The sequence below is a fragment of the Neolamprologus multifasciatus genome, chromosome 23 (assembly GCF_963576455.1).
Source record: "Neolamprologus multifasciatus chromosome 23, fNeoMul1.2, whole genome shotgun sequence".
Classification (NCBI taxonomy): Eukaryota; Metazoa; Chordata; class Actinopteri; order Cichliformes; family Cichlidae; genus Neolamprologus; species Neolamprologus multifasciatus.
Genome location: NC_140460.1, coordinates 18,335,055 through 18,360,021, shown reverse-complemented (window position 1 = coordinate 18,360,021; position 24,967 = coordinate 18,335,055). Strand labels below are relative to the sequence as shown.

The window sequence follows — 24,967 nt, the reverse complement described above, 5'->3', positions numbered from 1 at the left end:
TTGGTGTGTCATTGTCAGGTCGTTTGCGTTCCTCGCCATAGCACACTATATATACTCTCTCTCTCTTCATATGTTTGTATGTTTCTCTGGTGAAATTCAGTATGGTTCTGACAACAGTTTTATGTTAATGTACAATTCTTAATATATTTTATGTTTGTGTGTGGGGGGGGGGCGCCAGAGGGAGTGTTCGCCCAGGGCGCCAAACAGGCTAGGACCGCCACTGACAACAGGACCAGTATAAAATCAAGGCAAAAGCAACGTGCTCTTATTGTGAAAATCTAACTCCTGACCCTGATACCAGTGCTAAACTTCAGGTGGAGTCCCGCCTCGTTACAGGAAGCAGCTCACCAGTGTCCGTGTTTAGTGTTCAGGTGTGGAGTGGGGCTTGTTGTTGGTGTGTGTGTTTGAAGAAACTGTAAGTTTGCTTTGTTTCCTCCTTTAAGTTTGTCCTTAGGAACTTTACTGTTTGTTCAGCTCATGTTTGATTTCTTCACACAACAAACTGTGTGGTTTTTTTTTTTCTGGTCTCTCCATTAAAGTCAGTATGTAATGTTTTCCTGGCTAAAATCAGCTGTGTGAAGCTTAGTTTCAGCACTAATCTGCATCATTGCTTGTGTGATATCAGAGCAGCAGCAGAGTTAGTTAATGGTCAGCAGCTGAACTGAAGAGTTGTTGTTACTGCGGATCGACATCCTGGTGTGCCACACAAACGTTTGCGTCTAATGCCCGGGACTCAGTCACGTGACTCGGAGACTGCCTGCGATTTTTGGCCCATTTTGAGCCGTTTTTAGAGTCGTGCGACCGCTTTGGTGATCGGCCCGAGCTTGGCCTTCATCGTGCATCGTGTAGTATACATGGGGTAACGAGAAGCGATTAACACCTCACGACCAGCTCCCGATCATCAATCGCTTGGTCGGGAGGATTTCAAACCTGTTTTCAAACCTGTTTGAAAGGATTCGAGCCGTTCCGATGTGGCCTCACAAAATTATTACAACCACAACAACCGTGAAAATAGTTGGATCTACATTGCTGCTCAATCACAGCTGCCTGATCAATGTTTTTCACTAGCAATTTAGCAAAGTTGATGGTGGTGGTGTGCGTGTCTGTGTGAGTGAAAGACAGAAAGGGAGAGCGAGCGACAGAATTTCTGTTATAACCTTCATTTTATGGACGCACAGTGTGAGCACTCAGGTCGCATCAGAGCATCGGGCCGTATAGTGTGAGACCCTGCATCGTGACCTACGAACTTCTAACCCCTGCGAGTCAATCGTGCAGTTTGAGCACGAGCTGAATCGCGCGACTGAAAAAGTCGCACAGTGTCTGCCCAGCATTAGAGAGCAAAGTTAAACCAGGGGCAAATCTAAAGGTTCAGCGTTTTAGGGGTCTGAGACCTCAGTCATAATGTCATGCTTACAGTGCATTACAATTAATATTAATAGAATATTCTACTTGTAGTCAACTCTTTTCACATTTGCAAACCTCATTTCAGTTAAATAACAATTTGTGAGGAGAAAAAGAAACGTGCACAACATTGTTTCTGTCTTTTAAACACATTGATGATTTGTTCAAACACCTCTATCACATTTTTCAATAAAAGTGAAACCACTCTGCCACTCCTCACTCCTAGACAGGAAATAACTTGTAACAGCTGCTTTACCAATTCACACAAACCCTTCTTTTATTGTGCAGACGCAGCACAGAGCATCGCCATGTATCCCAACTCCAAGAGTGGCGAATAGATTTGTAGTCTGTCAAATTAATATAACATCAGCCATCCTGTTTACACCATGTTTAGAGGAAACACCACAGAAAGGTAAAAAAACTATTGTTTTTCCACTTCATTTCACTATCTGCCCATTTACCCATCTGGTTTTTTTTTTCAGCTCTTGTGCAATCCCTCACTCCCCTCCTCTGCACTGACAGTCACAACACCCTGTTTTAGACTACAAGATAACAGAATAATACATTTGATCATTATTATTATTATTATAAGAGCAGGTTGGGGATCCGTATTTGATATCAGTATAACACACTGCAGATATGTGAATCATCATCAATGACATACATGTCCACTCTTACCTGTTTATTTCTTTCTCCCTCTCTTTGCTGTTTTCATCATGCTGTCTCTCCCTTTCTCGCCCTCTGCATCTTGGTTGGCAAAAATAACCTTATAATCTCTAGTGATCTAGCCTACGTTAGCTAATGTTTTTGACATTTAGAGAACAAATAAAAATAACCAGACACTTTATGAACAACAACAATGTCCCAGCATTATCAGAACAGTTGTTGCTATATTTTAGTTAAATTGTCTTTTAAATCTGCTCCAGTGGTTTGAAATGACCTCTGCAGCTTCTTTCTGCTCTTTCCATTAATGTCAAACCTGCAGCCTCTGTGTGATGTCATGATGTCAAAGTGTGTGAGCACACAGTGACATCATGACATCAACAACACTGGATAGATTTAAGTCTTCTGTCTCCAGGAGAGGAGTTGGCAGGATAAATCATTAGAAGACGAAAACAAAAATACATAATTATTACATTATTATTTTTTTAGGGGTGCTGTGATGAAATGTAGAGGTGTTTGAGCACTCCTAAATACTGGCCTACGTGTTGAACTTCACTCAAGCCATTTAAAGCTGATGACCCATCACTAACAAATTTTCTTTAAACAGATGAAATATGATTTTAAGACATTTCAAACATGTAAATGCATTTAAAAAAGGTCTGACAGTAAAGTACCGTCATTGTGACTGATATGACAACAGTGAGAGTCCAGATGTTACAGATGTCACCATGTCTGTTTGTATTTCAATGTGAAACAGGAATTTTGCAACACGCAGATATGAAACTAGACATTTTTATAGTTTATATAGAATATAAAACCATTTTAATATTATAAAAAATGTCTTAAAGAAGATGGAAGTAACCAAACTGATAAATAATCAGTATGTTTACAGTTTTCTGCAAACTCAGCAGGAATAATTAGTGTGAAGTTTTTAACTCTGCTGATCCTCTTTGAATCATGGATCAGCTGAAATGCTTAAAAATGTTTTTCAGACGTGTTGAATTGACTGAATATTAATAGACTGAAGCGTCCAGTCACAGTGAATCAGTGTGTGTCAGTGAATGCATCGTGTGTGCTTCATGGCTCCATCTAGTAGACTGATAGTAGAAGTAGATCAGCTGATGGCAGCTTCCTCTACCTCACACTGCTGTCTGACTGCATTCAGTTGACACTGAGATGAAGCAGAAAAGAAGCAGCTGATATTTGGACAACACACATGATGGAAAGGAGGATTTCAGTTGATGTGCGCATGAATGATTTGTATTTCCTTTGCAGGTGAAGGTAGAAAGTGTGTGTGAGCTGATGTGGATGTGAATTCAGCAGCATGGATCAGTGTGAGGACAGAGAGGAGGGAGTCACCACTCTGTGTGGGGAACACAAGAGCCAGACCAAAGCTCAGAGGTGAGATGATCATCTGTCCATGACTCTTCTCCATGTCAAAGCTCAGCACTCACATCACTGCTCCATCATTATTCACAGGAACCAACCTGGACATAAACCTGAAACTGAACTTGGACCTGAACCTGCTTCTGGTTCAGATTCAGGTTCAAGCTGTGTGTCCTTAAAGAGTGACCAGCATAAAGATGAGCCAGTTGACTTTAAAGTCAGGGAGGCGTCTGCTGCAGAGAGGTGAGCTGTTGTAGTTGAGCTCATTTAACTGCTTGATGTTGTTGGATATAAACTGCAGGCAAACACATCATTCCCTCGATCCCATTTAAACTGTCTCCTTTAAAAAAACAAGCCTTTGGTTTCTAAACACCTGAGCCAACAGGAAGTGATCAGTGACGGCAGGTGTGTACGTTTGTTTGGACTGTAGCTCACTCTGATTGGTTCTCTCCAGTTTCCTTGCCACATTCTTCCATGTCACAGCTCAGCACTCACATCACTGCTGAGCTTTTTTCTGAACTTTGCTTGATTTGACCTTTTAAAGTTCAGGGATCTGTTTGTCTGCTGTGGACAGTTTTATTAACAGAGTCTCAAATCAGGCTGTTTATTCTCCAGTTATAATTTGTGACTCAAGCACATTTGTATCTTTTTACAAACTGCTGCAGCATAAATCTCTGCACTCTAATAGCTGAGCTAAAGGAAATGCAGGAGAAGAAGACAAAACATTTTTAATATTGACTTTCATTTAAAAAATTAATTTTAAAAAGCTTTTTATATTTTTTTTCTCTCTCTTAGCTTTGGCAGGATGAGCTTTCCGTATATACTGGCTTCTAAATATTTTCCTCGACTGAGGTAATGTGTGTGTAAATGGTGTCGGTGACTCTGTGTTTGTGAATAGATCCTCCATTATATTTTATGTCAGCTCAGCTCTTTTTCACACACATTTCTATGTGTGTGAAAAATGTGAAGTGGTGTGTTGGAGTTGTAGTGCCTCTAATCAGACCCAGTGCAACATCATTTCCTATACAGACCCTAAACATCTAGCTAGGTTTGAAAGGAGGTTTCATGAATGTTGATAAAGACTGTTTTTGATGGAAACTAACACAATGGCTCCTTTTAACAACCAAAATAACTTCATTCACAGTGAAAAAATATTTCAAATCCTGACATAGGCTGGTTTAAGTAATACAGAATTATTTTAATGTAAATGGAACACGTGCCTGTATTTAAATTCTTTCCCCATCTTTCCTCTTACTTAGCTGATTAGGCTAACTGAACAAAGCAGCTAGCATCAAGCCTAGCGTCACGAGGGACATTGGTTCAATTACACCCAGTGACACACATCCAGTTCAACTTTACAAATTGTTGCAGAATGTTAGAATCTTTTGGGTGGTGCTGTTGTTTTTCTCTTTGTTTATGGATTTTCCTGTTAGGTTTTATTCAATTATTTGAATTTTAAAATACATTTAAGAAAATATTTAACAGTTGTTTTCTCTCTCTTAACTTCAATTTCAGCAACCCTCTGAACATACTGGAAGAAAAAAAATTAAAATCTAAACTGAGGTAATGTGTGTGTAAATGTTGTTGGTGACTCGGTGTCTGTTAATAGATCCTCCATCATGTTTAATGTCAGCTGCAGGAGAACAACGCAAAAATTTTTAATATTGACTTTAAACAAAGACATTTGTCTGGTACAGAGAGAGTCACTCAGTATTTAATCTGATTTCTGTTTTAAAAGAATCTATTATCAGGTAAATTGGTTGGTCAGGTTAAATGTTGTTGGTGACTCAGTGTCTGTGAAGAAATCCTCCATCATGTTTAATGTCAGCTCAGCTCTTTTTCACACACATTTCCATGTTGATATGTGAAGCGGTGTGTTGGAGTTGTAGTGCCTCTAATCAGGCCCAGTGCAATATCATTTCCATCCATTTTAAAAATATGGATTTAAACAAGAGTTTTTTTTTCTCTCTCCTACCTTCAATTTCAGTGACCCTTGGAGTTTGCTCTCAGGATCACTAACTGCACTGAGGTAATGTGTGTGTAAATGTTTTTGGTGACTCAGTGTCTGTGAAGAAATCCTCCATCATGTTTAATGTCAGCTCAGCTCTTTTCACACAGATGTCTATGTTCATATGTGAAGCGGTGTGTGTTGGAGTGTTTCCACAAACACAGCAGTCAGAGTGTAAAGAACGGATGTTGTAGGAGGTGTTTCTGTAGTGTAGAGGCTGAGTGTCTGTAGGACTCCAGCTGCTCCAGCAGGTGTCTCCTTTGTGCTTTGCTTCAAACACATTGTAGGGAGGAACATCCAGTCAGGTGTTTCAGGTGTTGCTGGATGGAGGAGGACAAACAGTTTAGTGAGCACTGCTTTGATGTCCTGCTGACAAATTTGTCTTCATGGAGGTTTCTGGATTCTTGCAGTGATAAAAATGAAGAACATGGACTGTGAGCGCTGACCTTTCCATGTGAAGAAGTTTGGACTTGGCTTTAAGCTGAAGCTCAGCTGATCCTCATGGGTTTGTCTGCTCTAACAGAGCACAGCTAACTTATCAGCTCCAGCAGAACCTGCAAAGATCTCCAAGGACCAGAGTTTTCCATCATTAGGATCAGTATTACCGTCACCTGCCCAAGATGTAGCACTGCTGATTCTATATTTAAAATATTGTGCTCTTTACGGCAGAATCCTTTGAGATTTTGATCTTTACAAAACGTATATAAATACTTCCTAATCTTAAGTAAAAATGAAGTAAAAGTAGATTGTGCTTTCCCCAAAAAAGTGACTAACTTCATATAAAAACCATCTTTACTGCTTGTATTTATTCAGGTTTTCTCCTTGTGCATTTAATAAAATATTATAAAATGTAGGAGTATTTTAAAAGAATAAAGTTCATTATGCAGTCTGATTTTTGTAGGGATGGCTTTATTCTGGACGAGACATTGATACAAATACATTGTGTTTAGTGGCCGTAACACTCTCTGTCTTGACAGTCACCACTCATAGTTTATCAGTTACTGTGAGCCCTGATTTACAACATTTCAGTGCAAATGACTAGTCAAGTCTTTGGGCACATTTTGTATTCATTATTTGGTAAATTTAGCATTATGATGTATTTTTGACTTGGAGCTTTAAAACAAAGCTGAAACACTTGTCCCTTTTTCAAGAACTAGGCACAGACTAGTAACTCTTCTGGTTACAGATCACACTTCTTATGAACTCACTGCAGTCAGATAGGGTAGAATTGAGCCATGGCTGTGTGGATTTTTAACAGTCTCTAACTGGTAGAAAAACCCAGATCTTTTTAAGCCCAGCTAAGAAGATCACCAGAAGAAATTGAGAAAAGCGATACATATTATGAGAAAAATCATGAAATAATTATCAGGTAAGTTTAGGAAAAGCAACACGGGAAACAAGAAACATTCCAAATGACATCATCTTAAGTTACCATATTTACTACATTTACACTGATACATAGATCTAATTTTGAAATACATGAAATTAGTTCCTGCAAGCTTTATTTTCCCCCCTCTGTAAGACCTGATTGTGCTACTGATCCAGATAATGATGTTGTCATGGATCCATTTCTGACTGTGTGGGGTTTTCTCAGCATTTCACAGTGGTGCTGGTCTCCATGGTGACCAGTCAGAGCACTGATTTATAAAGAAATCTAGTTTTAAAGCATAAAAAAGTAAAGAAGTATCCAGATTACTGTTAGTATCACACTTATCACAGCAATGTGTCTGATCTTAAGTCAGCTATTCTCTGGATAAATGTGACAGAGTATATATAAACATGTTTGTGTGACACAGAGTGAGTCATTCTCAGAGTTTAATCAGGGCTGGATCTTATTTTAGAGGATAAATCTGCATGCCTGAATCATCTACAGCAGCGGTCCCCAACCCCCGGGCCTCGGACCGGTCCGTGAGTTGTTTGGTACCGGGCCGCGAGAGTTGAGGCTCAGGTTTGAAATGTATGGTTTTCAGGGTTTCTAGCGGTTTTTAGCGTTATTTCGTTATCGTTTTTATCGTTAATTTGGTTTTCCTGGGTCTTTTCATGTGTGTTATGAATAAATCTTCTTTTTTTTTGGTACCGGTACTAGTTTTATTTTGTTGTATTTATCCGCGACACCTTAAAGGCCGGTCCGTGAAAATATTGTCGGGCATAAACCGGTCTGTGGCGCAAAAAAGGTTGGGGACCGCTGATCTACAGGTACGCAGAGGGAAAGAAATCTTAGTGCAGAATAAGAGTATAACCTCTGCACACTTACCATTATTTTTTTTACCATTTCAAAGTTTCTCTGTACCTGACAAAGATCACACAGATGTTGTAACTGAATAAAATAATGGTAATCCTGCTAGTGCAGAGGTTATACTCATATTCTCTACAGAGGATAAAATGTTGTCAGTGAAATAGTTTGATAAATGGATCATTTGTTATTTCTGACTTAATGTGGTCCATCATGTGTGTGACTTCTTTATTTTGGGTTTCCTCCCCTTATTCCTTTACTTTGATTAAAACATTTACATTTTAAAATGATTTTTTTTTTTTTTTTTTTTTTTTACAATAACATAAAGAAAAGTGTTTTTCTTTTTTTCTGTCAGGATGTTTCTGAGACCAGATCTTCCTCAAACTGAAAATAGGAATGTGGCCTTAAAGCGTGCCCAGTCATTGGATACTGGTCTTAGTTTTCACAGAGGACCAGGTGCTGCTGCTGCAGAGAGGTATTGTGTGTCTAAATGTTGTTTCTTACTCAGTGTTTGTGAATAAATTCTCCATCATGTTTAATGTCAGCTAAGAGATTTTTTTTGTAATTCAATAATTAAAGCTTTCGAGGACGAGGACTTCAGATATAATATTTAAATATCTTGTCTGTAATATAATTGCAAGGCCGTTGTCTAGACAAGGTTGTCGGGTCACATTGGATGATCCTCACAGAAGAAAATAACGTATTCCTGTTAGTTAGCTTGTCTCAGTAACTGGCTGAAAGAGGAGTAACAGGCCCAAGTTAATGCGGATAAATGTTTAGAGAGTTATTTGTTCAAGATGTTCAATAAACATGTTAAGTGCGTATGTATTCCCTTTTTTCTTGAGTCTGTTTGCGCATGCAAAATGAAATGCGATTAATATAGATGTCAGTTTTGGCCAGCGGTCATGGGTCACTTCCAATAAAATGGCACAGCACAGGACTTTCCGAGGGACAGGTTCGACTCTCCTTTCCAGCACCCTGGCATAGACTTTCCCAGGGAGGCTGAGGAGAGTGATCCCCCTATAGAGTACACACCCTGGTAACTGCCTCAGTGACCTCGCCCTCGGAGAAAGATGAGTCGTCCCCTCGTCCCCAGTCTCTGGTTTCTCCACTAATACATGCCAGTCAGATTAAGGAGATCATCAAAGTATTCCTTCCACCGTCTGACAATGTTCTCAACTGAAGTCAGCAGTGCTCCACCTGCACTATGTATAGTGCGGGTGGAGCGCTATGTATAGAAGAATCTCTTCGAGGCAGTCCGAAAGTCTTTTTCCATGGCCTGTCCAAACTCCTTCCACGCCCGAGCTTTTGCTTCAGCCACTGCTTGAGCTATGTTCTGCTTGGCCTGTCGGACCCATCAACCGCCTCCGAAGTCCCACAGACAAACCAAGCCTGATAAGACTCCTCCTTCAGCCTAATGGCTCCCTTCAACTCTGGTGTCCACAGTTTGTTTCGGGGGTTACCACCACGACAGGCCCCACCCACCTTGTGGCCACAACTCAGTGCAGCGGCTTTAGCAATGGAGGTGCTGAACATGGTCCATTCGGACTCAATGTTCCCAGTCTCCCTTGGATTGCTGTTGACTCTTTACCGGAGGTGTGCATTGTGGGCCGGGTCCTTTGCCAGGCGTTCTGTCCAGCATTCGCCACCTGATACAACTCACCACCAGGTGGTGATCAGTTAACAGCTCAGCCGCTTTCGTTACCCGAGTGTCCAGAACATATGGCCGCAGGTCTGGTGATACAATTACAAAATCAATCATTGACCTGGTGTCCTGGTGCCACGTGCACTTATGGACACCCTTATGTTCGAACATGGTGTTCATTATGGACAAACTGTGATTTGCTGATTTGCACAAAAGTCCAACAACAAAACACCACTCAGGTTCAGATCCAGGAGGCTGTTCCTCCCAATCACGCCCCTCCAAATCTTGCTGTCGTTGAAGTCTGCCAGTAGGACAGCAGAGTCCCCTAGTGGAGCACCCTCAAGCATCCTGCCCAGAGACTTCAACAAGGCTGGGTGCTCTGAACCGTCGTTGGGTGCATAAGTGCAGATGACAGTCAGAAAACCATTTCCTGACCCGAAGGCACAGGCAACTAATGCCCTCGTCCACCAGGATGTTGAGGTGAGCCCGACTATATCTAGCTGATACCTCTAAACCTCAATCACTAATTTAGGTTCCTCCTCCACCAGAGAGGTGACACTCCATGTCCCACTTTCTAGTCTTGGTAGCTGGGGATCTGGCCGCCATGGCCTCCACCCCTGGCTGCCGCCCAACACACATTTCACCCAACTCCTACGGCACCTCCTGCGGGTGGTGGGCCTACAGGCAGATGGGCTTTTTTCGGACTGTGCCCAGCCAGGCCCCATGGACTAAGACCCAACCATCAGACGCTTGCTCTCAGGCACCCTCCCCAGGCCTGGCTCCAGGGCAGGGCCCTGGTAAACCTATCCCAGGCAGGGTGATGTTGTGGAAAATTTAATAATAACCTGCAACACACCCAGTGAGCTTGATCTGAAGTGGGTTTAATAAACACATTGCAATGTGGAGAGAGCATCCCAGTGAAATACTAGGTCCATCTCTGAATTGTGGCCACTGCCCTTACATCTGCCCTGACAAAACGCCAAAACACAGACTTAACAATGTGGTGTATGCCGTACAGTGCAGCGAGGAATGCCCAGACCTCTACATTGGAGAGACCAAACAGCCACTTCACAAGCGCATGGCACAACACAGAAGAGCCACCTCCACAGGACAAGATTCAGCTGTTCATCTGCATCTTAAGGATAAAGGACACTCTTTCGAGGATGCCAATGTTCACATTTTGGACAGAGAGGACAGATGGTTTGAAAGAGGAGTGAAAGAAGCCATCTATGTCCACTGTGAGCGACCATCTTTGAACAGAGGCGGTGGTTTACGACACCAACTCTCTGCCATCTATAATCCAGTTTTGAGATCCCTTCCCAGACGCCTTAACGCCCACTCACACCCTGGGCCATCTGACCTCAGGAATTCGCATGATAAGGTGGGGCCAGGTTTCACAATGAACTCACCCGAAACTCTGGCTGATTGGGACCCACACCCAGTTCCACACCTTGGCTCAGGCGATTAGAGGATCATCAGGGGGTCCTTTTGTCCCTCTGTGGGGGGAAACTCCCACCAGGTTTATATCTGGGACTCTCCACCATTTGACCTTAGAACTGAAGAAGCCTCTCGGATGAGAGGTGAAACGTCTTCAAGTAACTTAAAGAAGTCCAGACGCTTTTCTTTGCAAGCTCCTTTGACTACGATGACCTGGATGACTGAGAACCTTCACATACATCTTATATACGCAGACACAGACACTCTTAAACAAAGAACATTCCACAGCAGATCAATTATTAGCAGATCCTTAACTGTTCAGTCTAAGAAAAGTTCTGACCAACCCTCACCTCCTTTACAACAGGATGTCCAGAGCCCTCAAAAGGGAAATGAGTCTGCTGTGAAGGTGCAATAAAACTTGGGGCCCATTTGTGATCACATTCCACATGCATACAAACTGGTGACAGGAGTGCTCTTACTATACTAAAGTGATATGGTTAAAATATGTGATTAATACATGAGAAAAGAAATCTACCACCACATTCCACCCTTTGGATTCAACCCCATTAGAATCACATTAAAACAAACATGGAGATTTCTTTTCTAACTACTGAACTGAAGAAGCTTCTCGGATGAGAAGTGAAACGTCTTCAACCAACTTAAAGAAGTCCAGACGCTTTTCTTTGCAAGCTCCTTTGACTACTGAACATAATATCAACACCATTGTGTACTCAAAGAATCCACAATGTGCATCCTTCCTATAGCTTGAAGAAAAAAACAATTTCACACTTTTATGGTCATCTTCACTCAGTCTCCACTCTTTGTTTGAAGAATGACAGTTAATTCATAAAAGAAAACAAAATATGACACCATATACAGAAATTAATCAGCATTTGTTGTTGATCTGCAAAAGAAAACTTCAACCTTAGTTACATCAAATTGTTCATTCATAAACCCTGTTGTTAAGATAAGGAAGTCCTCTAGTGTGAGACCTATTACTTCACTTCATCGTTAAATCCATAAATTCATGTTTCCCAATTTATTAACTGTTTCTGTAAAAGAACTCTCATGCCCAGTGTTGTTAGGGATTGAGGCACACATGCCTCACCAAACATCACACACTCCGAGTAATTGATCTTGCCCCCTATCTATGCAGCGCACTGTACTTTTCACTGTTGTAGGGCAACAGACCCATTTAAACAGTTCACAACATCTCAAAGGCATTTACAATTACCCTTACTATTCCCGTATCAGTGATGCCTATTGGGAAACCAAAACAATCACATTTAACTCTGGAAGAACTACCTCATTCCGTAGGTGCTTCCAGCATGTTTGAGGCCTGTCAAAATCTCTCAATGAAATGTGATGAATCCAAAATCCTACCTTTAGGGTGTCAAACAATGTGTCAAAATTAAGTACACATGTCAAAAGAAACCACAATTGTTGTTATTCTTATGTTTACTCAAATAATGAGGACCTAATGCACTTACGCACCAGGAATTGACATGCTAGAAAAACAGTCTAGCTGCCCTGCAAAATGTACACAAGTAATTATTATTCAAGTAGCTGCAAAGCTTGCATGCTATTACTACTCCAGTCACTTTACTGAGGCTCAGGACTCTAAAAAGAGTATCTGATGTTCGGAGAGTTGTGTAAATGCATATCATTTGTAAAATGATTAGAAACGTCACACCAACAACCACCTTAACACAAAAACACACCGAACTTCTTCATGCAAAACTGCTTGGCTGTTTAAGCAGGTGTTGTCTGCATTCAATCGCTGATCCCAAAGAGTCCGCTCTGCAGTCGCTGAGTTGGAACTTGGCACGCTCTTGTTGGAGGAGGGCGCTATTTTCACCCCTTACTCTCTCATTCCAACGCAGCTTTATGGTTATTGCTGTGGTTCTGGAATCTTCTCATGATGACTAGAAAGGACCCCAAACCGCATGACCCTTGACCCTCAACCACTGCCATGAATGGTCCCTGCTTCTCGCTGGGTCTCTGAATACTTCTGATCAGCACCCAGTCTCAGTCTGGAAATTCCACCCTTGGGATGATTTTTTCCAGCAATACTTTGGCTGCTGCACCTGTATCACCTTACTAGGAGGAAAAACTATCAACCAGTTTGAAAAAGTATCAACCATCATCAAACCTTTATGTGAACATGGATGTACTACCTGTAGAGGTTAAATACCAGAATACATTAACTATTAATCACACAAATCACAGTAAAATCATGTAAAGCATTGTTTTCATGTTAAACTTGGAATCCCTCCTGTTTGACACATGGTCTCTCCCATGAGCCAACTCACTAGAATTAGGAGAATAAAAAGACAAAGATATTATAATATCTTTTATAAAAAAAGATAATATTATTTCTCAACTGACATCAGAAATTATCGTCTGGAGCTTCACTCCAGGCCTGTAAAACTGTTAGAGAATAAAATCAGTACTAACACTTGGCTCCGCCTGGAGCCTGCATCCACACCACAATTACCTAGATAACAAAATCTGTGAGTTAAAACAAACTTCACACTTGCAAACAACTGTAGGATCATAGGAGTAATAAGGCTTCCAGCACCACAGACACAAGTGTGCCATGTGCAGTTTATTTCCCCAAATCATTAAAACACTACCGTGTCCATTATTTACCTAAATCATGGATCATGCCATGTGTTTAATCAAAACTACTGTAACCAGTGACTTTTCTTAAGTAATGTCACTCACTTGTTTTCACACTATGAGCTCAACGACGATATGATAATGAGCCCAACACTAAGATGTTCTGTAATCACTGCACATCTTGCTTCATCTTCACTCATGTCTGTCTGTGTCTGTGACGAATCCTCCACAAAGATCCTCAGAGAAAAATAACATTAGCAGTGGAGCGTCTGGAAGTCAGGTCTGGATCAACAGATTCCAGAGGTGCTGCTGTAAATCATGTGGTCAACCCTCCTTTTTTGTGAAAGAAGTGATACTGGTCTCAACACAGTATGTGTTTCACATTGAATACACATTTTCCCACTGTAACATTTAACATTTTCCAACAATACATTGTGATACTGTAACCAACAAGCAGCCAATAAAACACAGTACAAAATCGGTAACACAGAAAAGTGCTATCTGAAGGGTTAAGTCTGCAGGGAACCTACAGTCCCCCCTGTCGTCCTCCTGCTCCTGGTCCTGCAAACAAGCAAACAAAAAACACATACATCCACACTTTTTTTAATGTTTGGGGTGGATTAGACATTAGAAGTGACTAATCCTAAAATAGGTGCAGTCTTTAATCTCAATGTCAAATTGCAGTCCGCATCATCAGTCCAGTCACATGCATTCATACCAATCATTGCTGTTAGTGGAAAACCACGCACTAATTTATAGTGATGCGTCGGTCGCGAACAAAATGGCTCTTAGAGCTGGGTCTTTGATGTGAACGACGCGAGCCGGCTCCTTATCGCGAGCCGTGTTTTTTTTTTTTTTCTTTCACCCTCTCTCTCTCTCTCTCTCACTTTTTTTCCGCGCTTCACTCCTTGTGCTTTACGCTGGGATGAGGGAGGAGGGGCGGTAGTTACACTCAGAACAGAGCGGGAGGGAGAGGATTCAGCAGAAAGTTTATTCATGCAGGCCCATATGACAGAGAATGTGCAACTTCTTTTTGTTTTCATATTTTAATTTATGTTTAATTGTGTTGTGGTTTGCAGTGTTTTGTGTTGTTTCACTTTAAATTTGTTTAAAAGGAAAAAGCTGAAAATGTAAATAGTTAAAAGTTGAAATGTGAATAATTGTTTTTTGTATTATATGATTTATTTATTACATTTTATGTGGAGTGAATAAATAAATGTCTATTTATGGTGGCCCCTAGAGACAAAGCACGTACAAACTTCAAAACACGTACAAACCCTGAAACACGTACAAACTCCAAAACAGGTAAAACGCGATTACGCCACGCGACGACGGCTATCCCAATCCGAAGTGTACTTCAAATGCATACTTCAAATGCATACTTCAAATGCATACTTCAAATGCACTGTCGATTTCCTCAAATATCAAGCGTGGTCCCATATATCCCACAATTCATAGCGCGGCGGTGGGTGTGGATAATTTTGCCGCAAAATACGGCAGAAGGGAGCGGCCGAAGAGTGAACTGTCAAAAGTAAGTACTGAATATAATGTCACTTATTTATGTGCGAATGTTTAATAATGAAGAAAATTAAAACATTACTGTTGGCCACATGTCGGCAGAGTTATGTGACATTAGTGATGTTTACTTTAAAATATACGGCGTTCAATAGTCGACTTTAATCTTACAGAGAATGTGATGATTTTATGGATAATTAACGTCAGTCATATATCCACAAACACAACAAGCTGAAAGTCAGTGATGCTGCTTGGTTTGCAGTCCTGAATATCACGGCACAAGCAGGATTCACTGCACTGTTAATGTTAGCTATGTTATATTGCTGCCTCTGTTCGGTGGTGTCGAGCCAAACGGACTTGAACGTGTGTTTGAACGAGCTGACGGTTCACTCGTTAAGCTGAAAGAAAGATGCTTTAATCACAGGAGTCACACATGTGTCCACTGTACTATGTGGGAACTCTTCTTGTTTAGCACTCGTAATAACACAAACACTAAATCCTCCTTCTCTTGTGCTGTTTTGTAGCAGTGTAAACACCTGAGACTGTCACCTGTCTGTCTGTCCTGCACTCTCTCTGTGTTTCTTTCTCTCTGATTGTTTAATAAAAGTATGAACATGTATTTATAAGTTACACTTGTGTTTGAATCCTGCAGCTTATCACACATTTGATTTCCATGTGTGACAACTGCAAGTGTCCAGAGTGAGGACAGACTGAGGGACCCACTGCTGCACATCATCTGTGAGGCTTTACACCCCTGATGATCCACCAGGACAAACTCAGCAGTGTGTGAGGAAGAGGAGGAGGAAGAGCCAGCAGCAGCTGACAGATGGAGAGAATAGACAGACTGTTCCCTGTTTGTGAAGGACTGCTAGGAAAGTTTAACATAACTAATTGTCTGTCCTGAATCAGTCTTATTAGGTAATGTTCAAATAATTTTATCATCCAAGTGTTTTCAGTGTGGGAGAAAGTACTCAGGGCCTTCAAGTTACACACTATGAAAGGCAGCAACAAGTTTAATATTCAGAAACCTAAAGTATGTATCAGCAGCAGAATGGACCTAAAAATAAATGTTTGTTTCAGTTCTATGAAGCTTTGAGTATTTTGGATTAGTAGTACTGCTGTGTTTGTTGCATCATATTGCTGTAATTGTTTATATGCTTTATATATTCCGAGGTAAGTTGATCTATAGTGTTACATCATATTCTATAAGGATGTTATGTGTTTGTATACCTTCTGCCCAGTTTGACCCATTTAGCAGAAGTCAGCCTGTTTAAGGCTCTGATATCTATTCTGTATGACTTAAAGCAGTTATGACATGGTCTGATTTTCTCACCCAATAAAGGAATATTTCATATATCAGTCTACTCTTCATTCTGTCAGACACAGTTATCACAGCTCGTACATTTTCTTTTTACACATGTATGTAAGCAATGAGCCAAATGTAATAATGCCAACATATTAAACGAACAATATTTGTGTCTTATATATAACACATCTGTATATACACTGTCAAAGATACTCGTCTTTGAGTGAAGATTTAAGGTGATAGGAAATATAAATAACTGCAACTTTGCTGTAATATATCCTGTTATATATATATATATATATATATATATATATATATATATATATATATATATATATATATATATATCCTGTGAACTTTTATATACACATAAAAGTTCACAGGAAAATATTTATTTTCCTGTGAACTTTTCTTAAATTATTTGAATTTTAAAATGAATTTTACAAAAATATGCATTCAAATGAGAGGTTTTTTTTCTCTCTTACCTTTGATTTCAGGCACCCTTGTCCCTTTCAGGCACCACATTCACAACGTTATTTAACTCCAAAGAGGTAATATGTGTGTGATCTCCTTTTAACCTCCTAAGACCCAATGTCTTCCATGGCATGCATTTTTAATATCTCTTTGATATTTGGTCACATTGGGGCCCGATGATGAATATAAAAACAAAGAATTACCAGATTTTATTTTATTTTTTTACCTTATTTTTGTTTTTAAGAAAAATAAGAGCCACATATGAGTGGCAGTATAATGTCCTCGTATGTGGATATCAGGCCCTTGTAGAGCAAAATCCAGTATTTTGGTCTAAATAACCCAAAATGTTATGTCCACATATGTGGACGCCAGGTCCTAGGAGCTTAACAACCAACATAACTTCCTTCATAGTGGAATCCAAGGAATAGCTTGACTCAGAGATCTCCGACATCATCATTTCATCACCATCCAAAATCACACTGGGCCATGCTGAGCATCAGAATATTTTCCAGTATCCTTCTCTATTAGTTCCAGTCTACACAAAAACGACAGAATAATGAACTTTCATTCTCTTCCTGACATTTGTCTGACACAGAGTGAGTCATTGTCATTATTAAATCTGATTATGATTGTGTTCTAGATGATGAATTGTTTTCATGTAAATCGTCTTTCATTTGGATTAATTTCTGATGAAATCTAGTCCTTTAAGTCTGAGTTTTTGTTGTTGTTGTTTTTCTTTTTTCATTTTCAGTTTTATATTTTATTAAATTATAGAATTTTTTTCATTTTTAAAATATGTATTCAAACAAGAGTTTTTTTCTCTCTCTTCTTTCAGTGACCCTTGGAGTTTGTCCTCAAGATCACTAACTGCACTGAGGTAATGTGTGTGTAAATGTTGTTGGTGACTCGGTGTCTGTTAATAGATCCTCCATCATGTTTAATGTCAGCTGCAGGAGAAGAACACAAAATATTTTTAATATTGACGTTAAACTAAGACATTTATCTGGCACAGAGAGAGTGTAATTCTGTTTTAAAAAATCTATTATCAGGTAAATAGGTTGTGATTTGGATGTAATTCGGTGCTTTATGTCTGTGACTTCTTTTGTTTCTGTTTGTGTTCTTTTATTTTCCTGCTATTTTTTTATTTATTAAACTTTAGGTTTATAAATGAATTTTAAAAAGCTTTTTATATTTTTTTCTCTCTCTTAGCTTTGGTAGGATGAGCTTTCCGTATATACCGGCCTCTAAATATTTTCCTCGACTGAGGTAATGTGTGTAAATGGTGTTGGTGACTCGGTGTTTGTGAATAGATCCTCCATCATGTTTTATGTCAGCTTTTTCACACACATAGAAATGTGTGTGAAAAATGTGAAGTGGTACAGACCCTAAACATCTAGCTAGTTTTGAGAGGAGGTTTCATGAATGTTGATAAAGACTGTTTTTGATGGAAAGTAACACATTGGCTCCTTTTAACAACCAAAATAATTTCATTCACAATGAAAAAATACTTTAAATCCTGACATAGGCTGGTTTAAGTAATACAGAATTATTTGAATGTAAATGGAACATGTGCCTGTATTTAAATTCTTTCCCCATCTTTCCTCTTACTTAGCTGATTAGGCTAACTGAACAAAGCAGCTAGCATCAAGCCTAGCGTCACGAGGGACATTGGTTCAATTACACCCAGTGACACACATCCAGTTCAACTTTACAAATTGTTGCAGAATGTTAGAATCTTTTGGGTGGTGCTGTTGTTTTTCTTTTTGTTTATGGATTTTCCTGTTAGGTTTTATTCAATTATTTGAATTTTAAAATACATTTAAGAAAATATTTAACAGTTGTTTTCCCCCTTTTAACTTCAATTTCAGCAACCCTCTGAACATACTGGAAGAAAAAAAATTAAAATCTAAACTGAGGTAATTTGTGTGTAAATGTTGTTGGTGACTCAGTGTCTGTGAAGAAATCCTCCATCATGTTTAATGTCAGCTCAGCTCTTTTCACACAGATGTCTATGTTCATATGTGAAGCGGTGTGTGTTGGGGTGTTTCCACAAACACAACAGTCAGAGTGTAAAGAACGGATGTTGTAGGAGGTGTTTCTGTAGTGTAGAGGCTGAGTGTCTGTAGGACTCCAGCTGCTCCAGCAGGTGTCTCCTTTGTGCTTTGCTTCAAACACATTGTAGGGAGGAACATCCAGTCAGGTGTTTCAGGTGTTGCTGGATGGAGGAGGACAAACAGTTTAGTGAGCACTGCTTTGATGCAGAGCCTTTCTGTTCTTATTGATTCAGATATTTCTGATCAGTGTTTCTCAGTGATGTTTAGTTTAGTTTATTGAGATCCTCAATTGATTGCTATTGCGGTTGCTATTTCTCCTGCAATAGCAATCGCTATTGTTCCTGGGATCTGATAATTTAGGATCGTATAGTATAAGTATAGGACATGCAACACACAAAAAAGCTTATAAGCAAGAGAAAAACTCACTTTAAAAACAACGGCTTCTTTCTCTGTGCCTGACAAAGGTCACACAGATGTTGTAACTGAATAAAATAATGGTAATCCTGCCAGTTTTCAGAGGTTATACTTGTATTCTCTACAGAGGATAAATTGTTGTCAGTGAAATAGTTTGATAAATAGATCATTTGTTATTTCTGATTTAATGTGGTCCATCATGTGTGTGACTTCTTTATTTTGGGTTTCCTCCCCTTATTCCTTCACTTTTATTAAAATATTTACATATTAAAATGTAAAATAATTTTTTTCTGTCAGGATGTTTCTGAGACCAGATCTTCCTCAAACTGAAAATAGGAATGTGGCCTTGAAGCGTGCCCAGTCATTGGATACTGGTCTGAGTTTTCACAGAGAACCAGGTGCTGCTGCTGCAGAGAGGTAATGTGTGTCTAAATGTTGTTCTTGATTCAATAAATTCTTTTCACATACTTCTGTGTTCATATGTTTTTTTTATTTTAAGCATCAGTTAGCTAGAACTACACAAAGATTAATGAGTCCAACGGTTAGGGGTATTTCGACTGTAGAACTCACTTCATTATAATTTAAAGAATTGTATAAATTTATATTGTTTTAAAAAGTGTTACATGCTTAAAATGATAACTCAATATGAAGAATGTGAATGAAATTGGAGTTCATTGAAAAAGGATCCATTATATATATATATATTTTTTTTTTAATTTTAATTTTTTTCCTTGTTACTATGTGGAGTGGTATATTCTGATTGTAAATTTGTTGTTTGGTTTGGGTTAGGACTGGAGATAAATGTTAATGTTAGTTTGTTCCCTGATTTTTGATGCCCACTTGTAATATAAATTGGATTGTAGATAGGGGGCAGGGTTTAATAAGAATATTTTCTTCTTCCTGCTCCTTTTCACACATGGTTGTAGTGCTTTTTGATAGAAAGTGTGGTTGGTTTGTTTGATTTTTTGTACCAAGTGTGAAATAAATAAATGAAATGAAATGAAATATGTGAAGCTCAGCTTTTCTGGTTCTCTCCAGTTTCCTGTTAATGAGCTGACTGCAGAGCCTTTCTGCTCTTATTGATCCAAATATTTCTGATCAGTGTTTCTAAGTGACACTGGTCTCCATGGTGACCATGCATTGCCAGCTTTACCATCTTTAGGAATTACTGAGATTCCTGATGAATTCCTTCTTGTTTCTACATCCTTGATTTTACAGCAGGTTTACAGACCTGATGACAAACTGGTTCCTGGATTAAATTAGATTCTTAGTAAAACCTTTTTGAATGTTCATCATTTTTAGTTCCTTTGACTTCTTTCATCTTTCACTTCTTGTTTTGAGTAAAGATTGTGATGGGCTTTTTTATTTTTAGCTGTGATTGTTTTAAAGCATAAAAAAGTAAAGAAGTATCCAGACTACTATTAGTATCGCAGTTACAACAGTATTGTGTCTGATCTTCATTCAGCTGTTCTCTGGATAAATGCAGAGCAGGTTAAACTTTTATAAAATCATCAAAAAGTCTAACAGCTGATTTGTGGGATCAGAAACATTTAAAAGTGATTTAAAATAGAGACGTTTGTGTGACACAGAGTGAGTCATTCCTGAGTTTAATCAGAGCTGGATCATGTAGAGGATAAATTGTTGTCAGTGAAATAGTTTGATATCATTTGTTATTTCTGATGTAATGTGGTCCATCATGTCTCTGATTTGTTTGTTTATTTCTCACCTTTATTATTGTTGTTGTTATTTTCCTGTCAAGATGTATCTGAGCCCATATTTTTCTTTATCTGAAAATAGCAGTGTGGCCTTAAAGCGTGCCCAGTCAATGGATACTGGTCTAAGTTTTCACAAAGGACCAGGTGCTGCTGCTGCACAAAGGTAATGTGTGTCTAAATGTTGTTCCTGACTCAGAGTTTGTGAATAAATTCTTTTCACACACTTCTGTGTTCATATGTGGCACTCAGCTGTTGTTTGGACTGTAGCTCACTCTGATTGGTCCTCTCCAGTTTCCTGTTAGGGAGCTGACCGCAGAGCTTTTCTGCTCTTAATGAAGAAAATATATCACTGTGCAAAAGTCTTGAGCCACCTAATTTCTTTATATTGTTTCCAAGAAAGACTTGTGGAGCAGTGATAGTAATGAGTCGCTTTTCTTGTAAACTGTAGTAACCTGTTTGTCCACTGCAGCAATGATAAGGTCACTGATTAATATTCAGAGCAAACAGAAGCACATCAAGGACATGAAAACAAAACAGTCAAACCCAAAAATGTGTTTTAAACATGTCTGTTGGTGTTTTTACTGAATTTCAGTGAACAGGTCACAGAGTGGCGAATGTTCTCAATTCAAAGCCAACAGGAAGAGGACAGAATAAAAACTCCTCATTAATGTATCTGCACTGAAAGTATCAACTGATTTTAGAGGCAGATGAAGGAAAAACAGCTTCCTTACACCTCCCTAAAAGTTTCCAAGCAGCAGCAGGAAACACTTCGTTTATCTTTCAGTACGTGGTGCTAATAAATGATATGTGGATTGTTCCTGTGTGACTGAAGCAGGAGCTCTCTAACAGTAAAGAGTAAGGGCAGCTTAAGGATCATGCGAATCACACAATATTCTCCCTATTTTGAACTGTTCTTATTATCAGAGACTGTGCTGGTCTGACTCCCCTCCTCCTTTCAGGGTGGAGCCTGCTGGAGTCCGATGGTTTAGACCAGGTCTGAGGAAGTGTAAGTGTGCTTTTAATGTAATTCATGAAAACAAAGCAGCACACATTCAACCATCTTCAAACTGTCACATCACTCATTCACATCTCTGATGTCAGGAGTCATCATCAAAGTGTCAATCAATGAACAGATGATGGATCAATAACTGCAGCTGGATTGTGTTTGTTCTCTCCATCAGATTCCAGTCAACTCACAATCAACACAAACACAGTACACACAAACCTCAAACTGTCTGACAACAACAGGAAGGTGACATTTGTGTGGGAGGTTCAATCATATCCTGATCATCCAGACAGATTTGATTTTGATCCTCAGCTACTGTGTAGAAATGGTCTGACTGGTCGCTGTTACTGGGAGGTTGAGTGGAGAGGACATGTTTTCATATCAGTGAGTTACAGAAGAATTAGAAGGAAAGGAGGCAGTCTTGAGTGTTTGTTTGGAAACAATGATCAGTCCTGGAGTCTGTACTGCTCTGATGATGGGCCTTCTTCTGTCAGGCACAAAAGCATACAAACATCCATCTCCTCCTCCTCCTCCTCTGTCTCTAACAGAGTAGCAGTGTATGTGGATCATCCTGCTGGCACTCTGTCCTTCTACAGAGTCTCCTCTGACACTCTGATCCACCTCCACACCTTCAACACCACATTCACTGAACCTCTTTATCCTGGATTTAGACTCTGGTTTCTGGGTTCCTCAGTGTGTCTGTGCTGAGTTGAGTGTAAAGAGTGTTCTCCTGTTCGGGAAACATTCTGGCTGTTAAACAAATAGACATGTACAGACTGAACTGTCTCTTTCACTCAGAAACTCTTTTTTAAAATTCATGGATTAAGTCAGTTGATGATTTTAAACTGTTCTAAATGATTCTTTGTAAACTTCTTCCTCTTCAGTCCTTGATGAAAGATGAAAGCTACAATTATTCTCAGAGACATTCACACATTGTTGTCAATTGAACACGAATGAGGATGAAGCCTGCAGCCAGGCTAAATACTGTCTCTGCTTGTCTGTGGTGGGAAACTAAATGTTTTTCATGAACCCTCGAAGAGGAATGAATCACTCTTTACAGTTTAGACTTGTGCTGTTGAAGTGATGGAGACTTTATCAGTGCATCTTGGCTCTGCTGTGGATGATGCTGCAGAGAAAAAGATTGAAATGACTTCAACTGAAACAATAAACAGACTGAGAAAAAATGATTTCTAACATTTGATAATGATGGAAGCTGGAGCCTATCCCAGCTGAACAGTACTGTATTCACTGAAAATATATTCTGGATTTGCTCACCGTTTTGTTTCTCTGTGTAATATAATATAGCCTTTGTTACTCTTCAGCCTTTTCTATGTTTTAAACATGTTATGCAAAAGCTGAATTGTGGCTTAAAGGCAAATCTGTGATCACTGAACAGGATCTTCTGTTAATCTGACAAGTTTGTGTCCCTCTGTGCTAGTAGCTCATGTTGCCATTATTGATTGATTCTGTGTGCGTATTCACATGTTGTGTTTTAAACTGGGAAAGGTTTTTAAATGAGCTGTAGCTAGAAGCTTCATGTACTTGTGTATATCATCAGCTTTGTTTTGTTTAAATTCAGAATTTCTTTATTTTGTTTTTTTTTTTTGGTGGGGGGGGGGGGGGGGGTTCTGCGCCTGTCCTGTTTGGTTCTTTAGTCAGCAGTCAGAATTGTTGTCTGAAGGCCAACAAAGATGCCCAGTGGATTTACTTACCAAGTGGATCAGCACGGCCTTGCCGCATTGGTCCATTTGATCGACCTTTGTTGTTATTATTTATTTTATTTTATTTTATTTCAGTTGTTACAGACGGGACAGACATGGCTGGGGGATAGGAAAGGGAGAAAGAAAGATGAAGGAAAAGAAAAGCAGAGGGGAAGAGGGACAGTGAGAAAGGGCACTTAAAAAGAAAAAAAATCTCCTCGATCACCTGTTTTTCTCTCAACAGGTGATCGAGGAGATTTTTTTTCCGACTGCACACAATGTGCTTTGAGGTAGCAGCCAAGAAAGGTGTAGTTTGTGTCTTTGAACAGTGAACAGCCGTGTGGAGGAGCGCGTTTGTATTTAAAAGGTTTCTCCATGTAACGATCTGCTAGAGGGTGTGGGAGCCATAGCCCCGTCCCCCAGGGCATGAAGCAGGCATGGAGGAGAACCCAAGGAGGACCACCGGAGGGGCAACCGTGCCACCCTCATGGGAAGAGCTGAGGAGAGCCCCAGATGAGGGATCACCCAGCAGGCACGGAGCAGAAGCCAGAGGGGGCTGCGTTGGCGTTCTCGTGGGCTCTACCGGCAGCCAGCTGTGCCAGAGTGAACCGAGGGCCCCCTGGAAGAGTCCCGACTGAGCCACGGGCGCCAGGCCCCGCCAAGCAGCCACTGGGATTGAGCCTATACATACCTGAGCACCGAGCACCAAGAACCACCAATGCACCGGCGCCTGAGGGCATCAGCCACCGGCAGGGAGTGTGGTGAGGGGAGATATGCCTCCATACTTTGGAGGACCTGAGATGCTCCCAGAGAGGTGGAGTGTGAGACCCGACCTGATATGTAGACACAGACAAACAGGCACATACAGACCCAAACGTGCATTCCCATCCTCATGCACACATATACAAAACTCAGCACTCACCCAGCATAAAAAACTCACCCGTCCGCCCCGATGGCTAACAGAGGCTGTATCCCAATTCAGGGTCTGCAGCTTCAAAGGCCGCATTTTAAGGCCGATTACGTCACAGCGACGCGACGAAGGCTGTCTCAATTCAAAGGCTGCTCAAAATGCGTCCTTCATTTCCCTGAATTTTACTAAGGATGGCTCTGTCACTACCCGATCCGTACCGTAAACCCGATCCGTATACCACACATGTGCGAAAGGCTTCTGCTTCCGGTCGAAGCATTTTACGATAGTTACAGGTCAGAGTATCTGTTAAGAATAATAAGTATATCTTAAAATGTTTGCAATAATGAAGCATTTCAGTACAATGTACAAAAAATGAAAAATAAAAAGATAGTTACGGATCAGGACTCTCCGATCCTTACTGCGCATGTGTAAAGTTGCACCGTACAAATCGGGTCTACCCAATCCGTACCGCGCATGT

General features: G+C 40.0%; 1 protein-coding gene across 2 annotated transcripts; it reads left to right on the top strand.

Moving 5' to 3' along the window:
• Positions 1–150: 150 nt before the first annotated feature.
• On the top strand, positions 151–24,967 carry LOC146491342 (uncharacterized). 2 transcript variants are annotated; one of them, XM_085151819.1, is made up of 16 exons: positions 151–415; positions 1,690–1,813; positions 3,340–3,465; positions 3,544–3,693; positions 4,246–4,302; positions 4,966–5,013; positions 5,438–5,479; positions 8,047–8,166; positions 16,714–16,767; positions 17,526–17,567; positions 17,900–17,956; positions 18,559–18,606; positions 19,456–19,575; positions 20,956–21,036; positions 21,833–21,879; positions 22,055–24,967. In XM_085151819.1, exons 3-16 carry the CDS (start codon positions 3,389–3,391, stop codon positions 22,585–22,587), a joined length of 1,476 nt encoding a protein of 491 aa, XP_085007945.1. In that variant the 5' UTR covers positions 151–415; positions 1,690–1,813; positions 3,340–3,388; the 3' UTR covers positions 22,588–24,967. The 2 variants fall into 2 exon arrangements, with proteins under 2 accessions (XP_085007945.1, XP_085007946.1); XM_085151820.1 differs by lacking the exon at positions 1,690–1,813.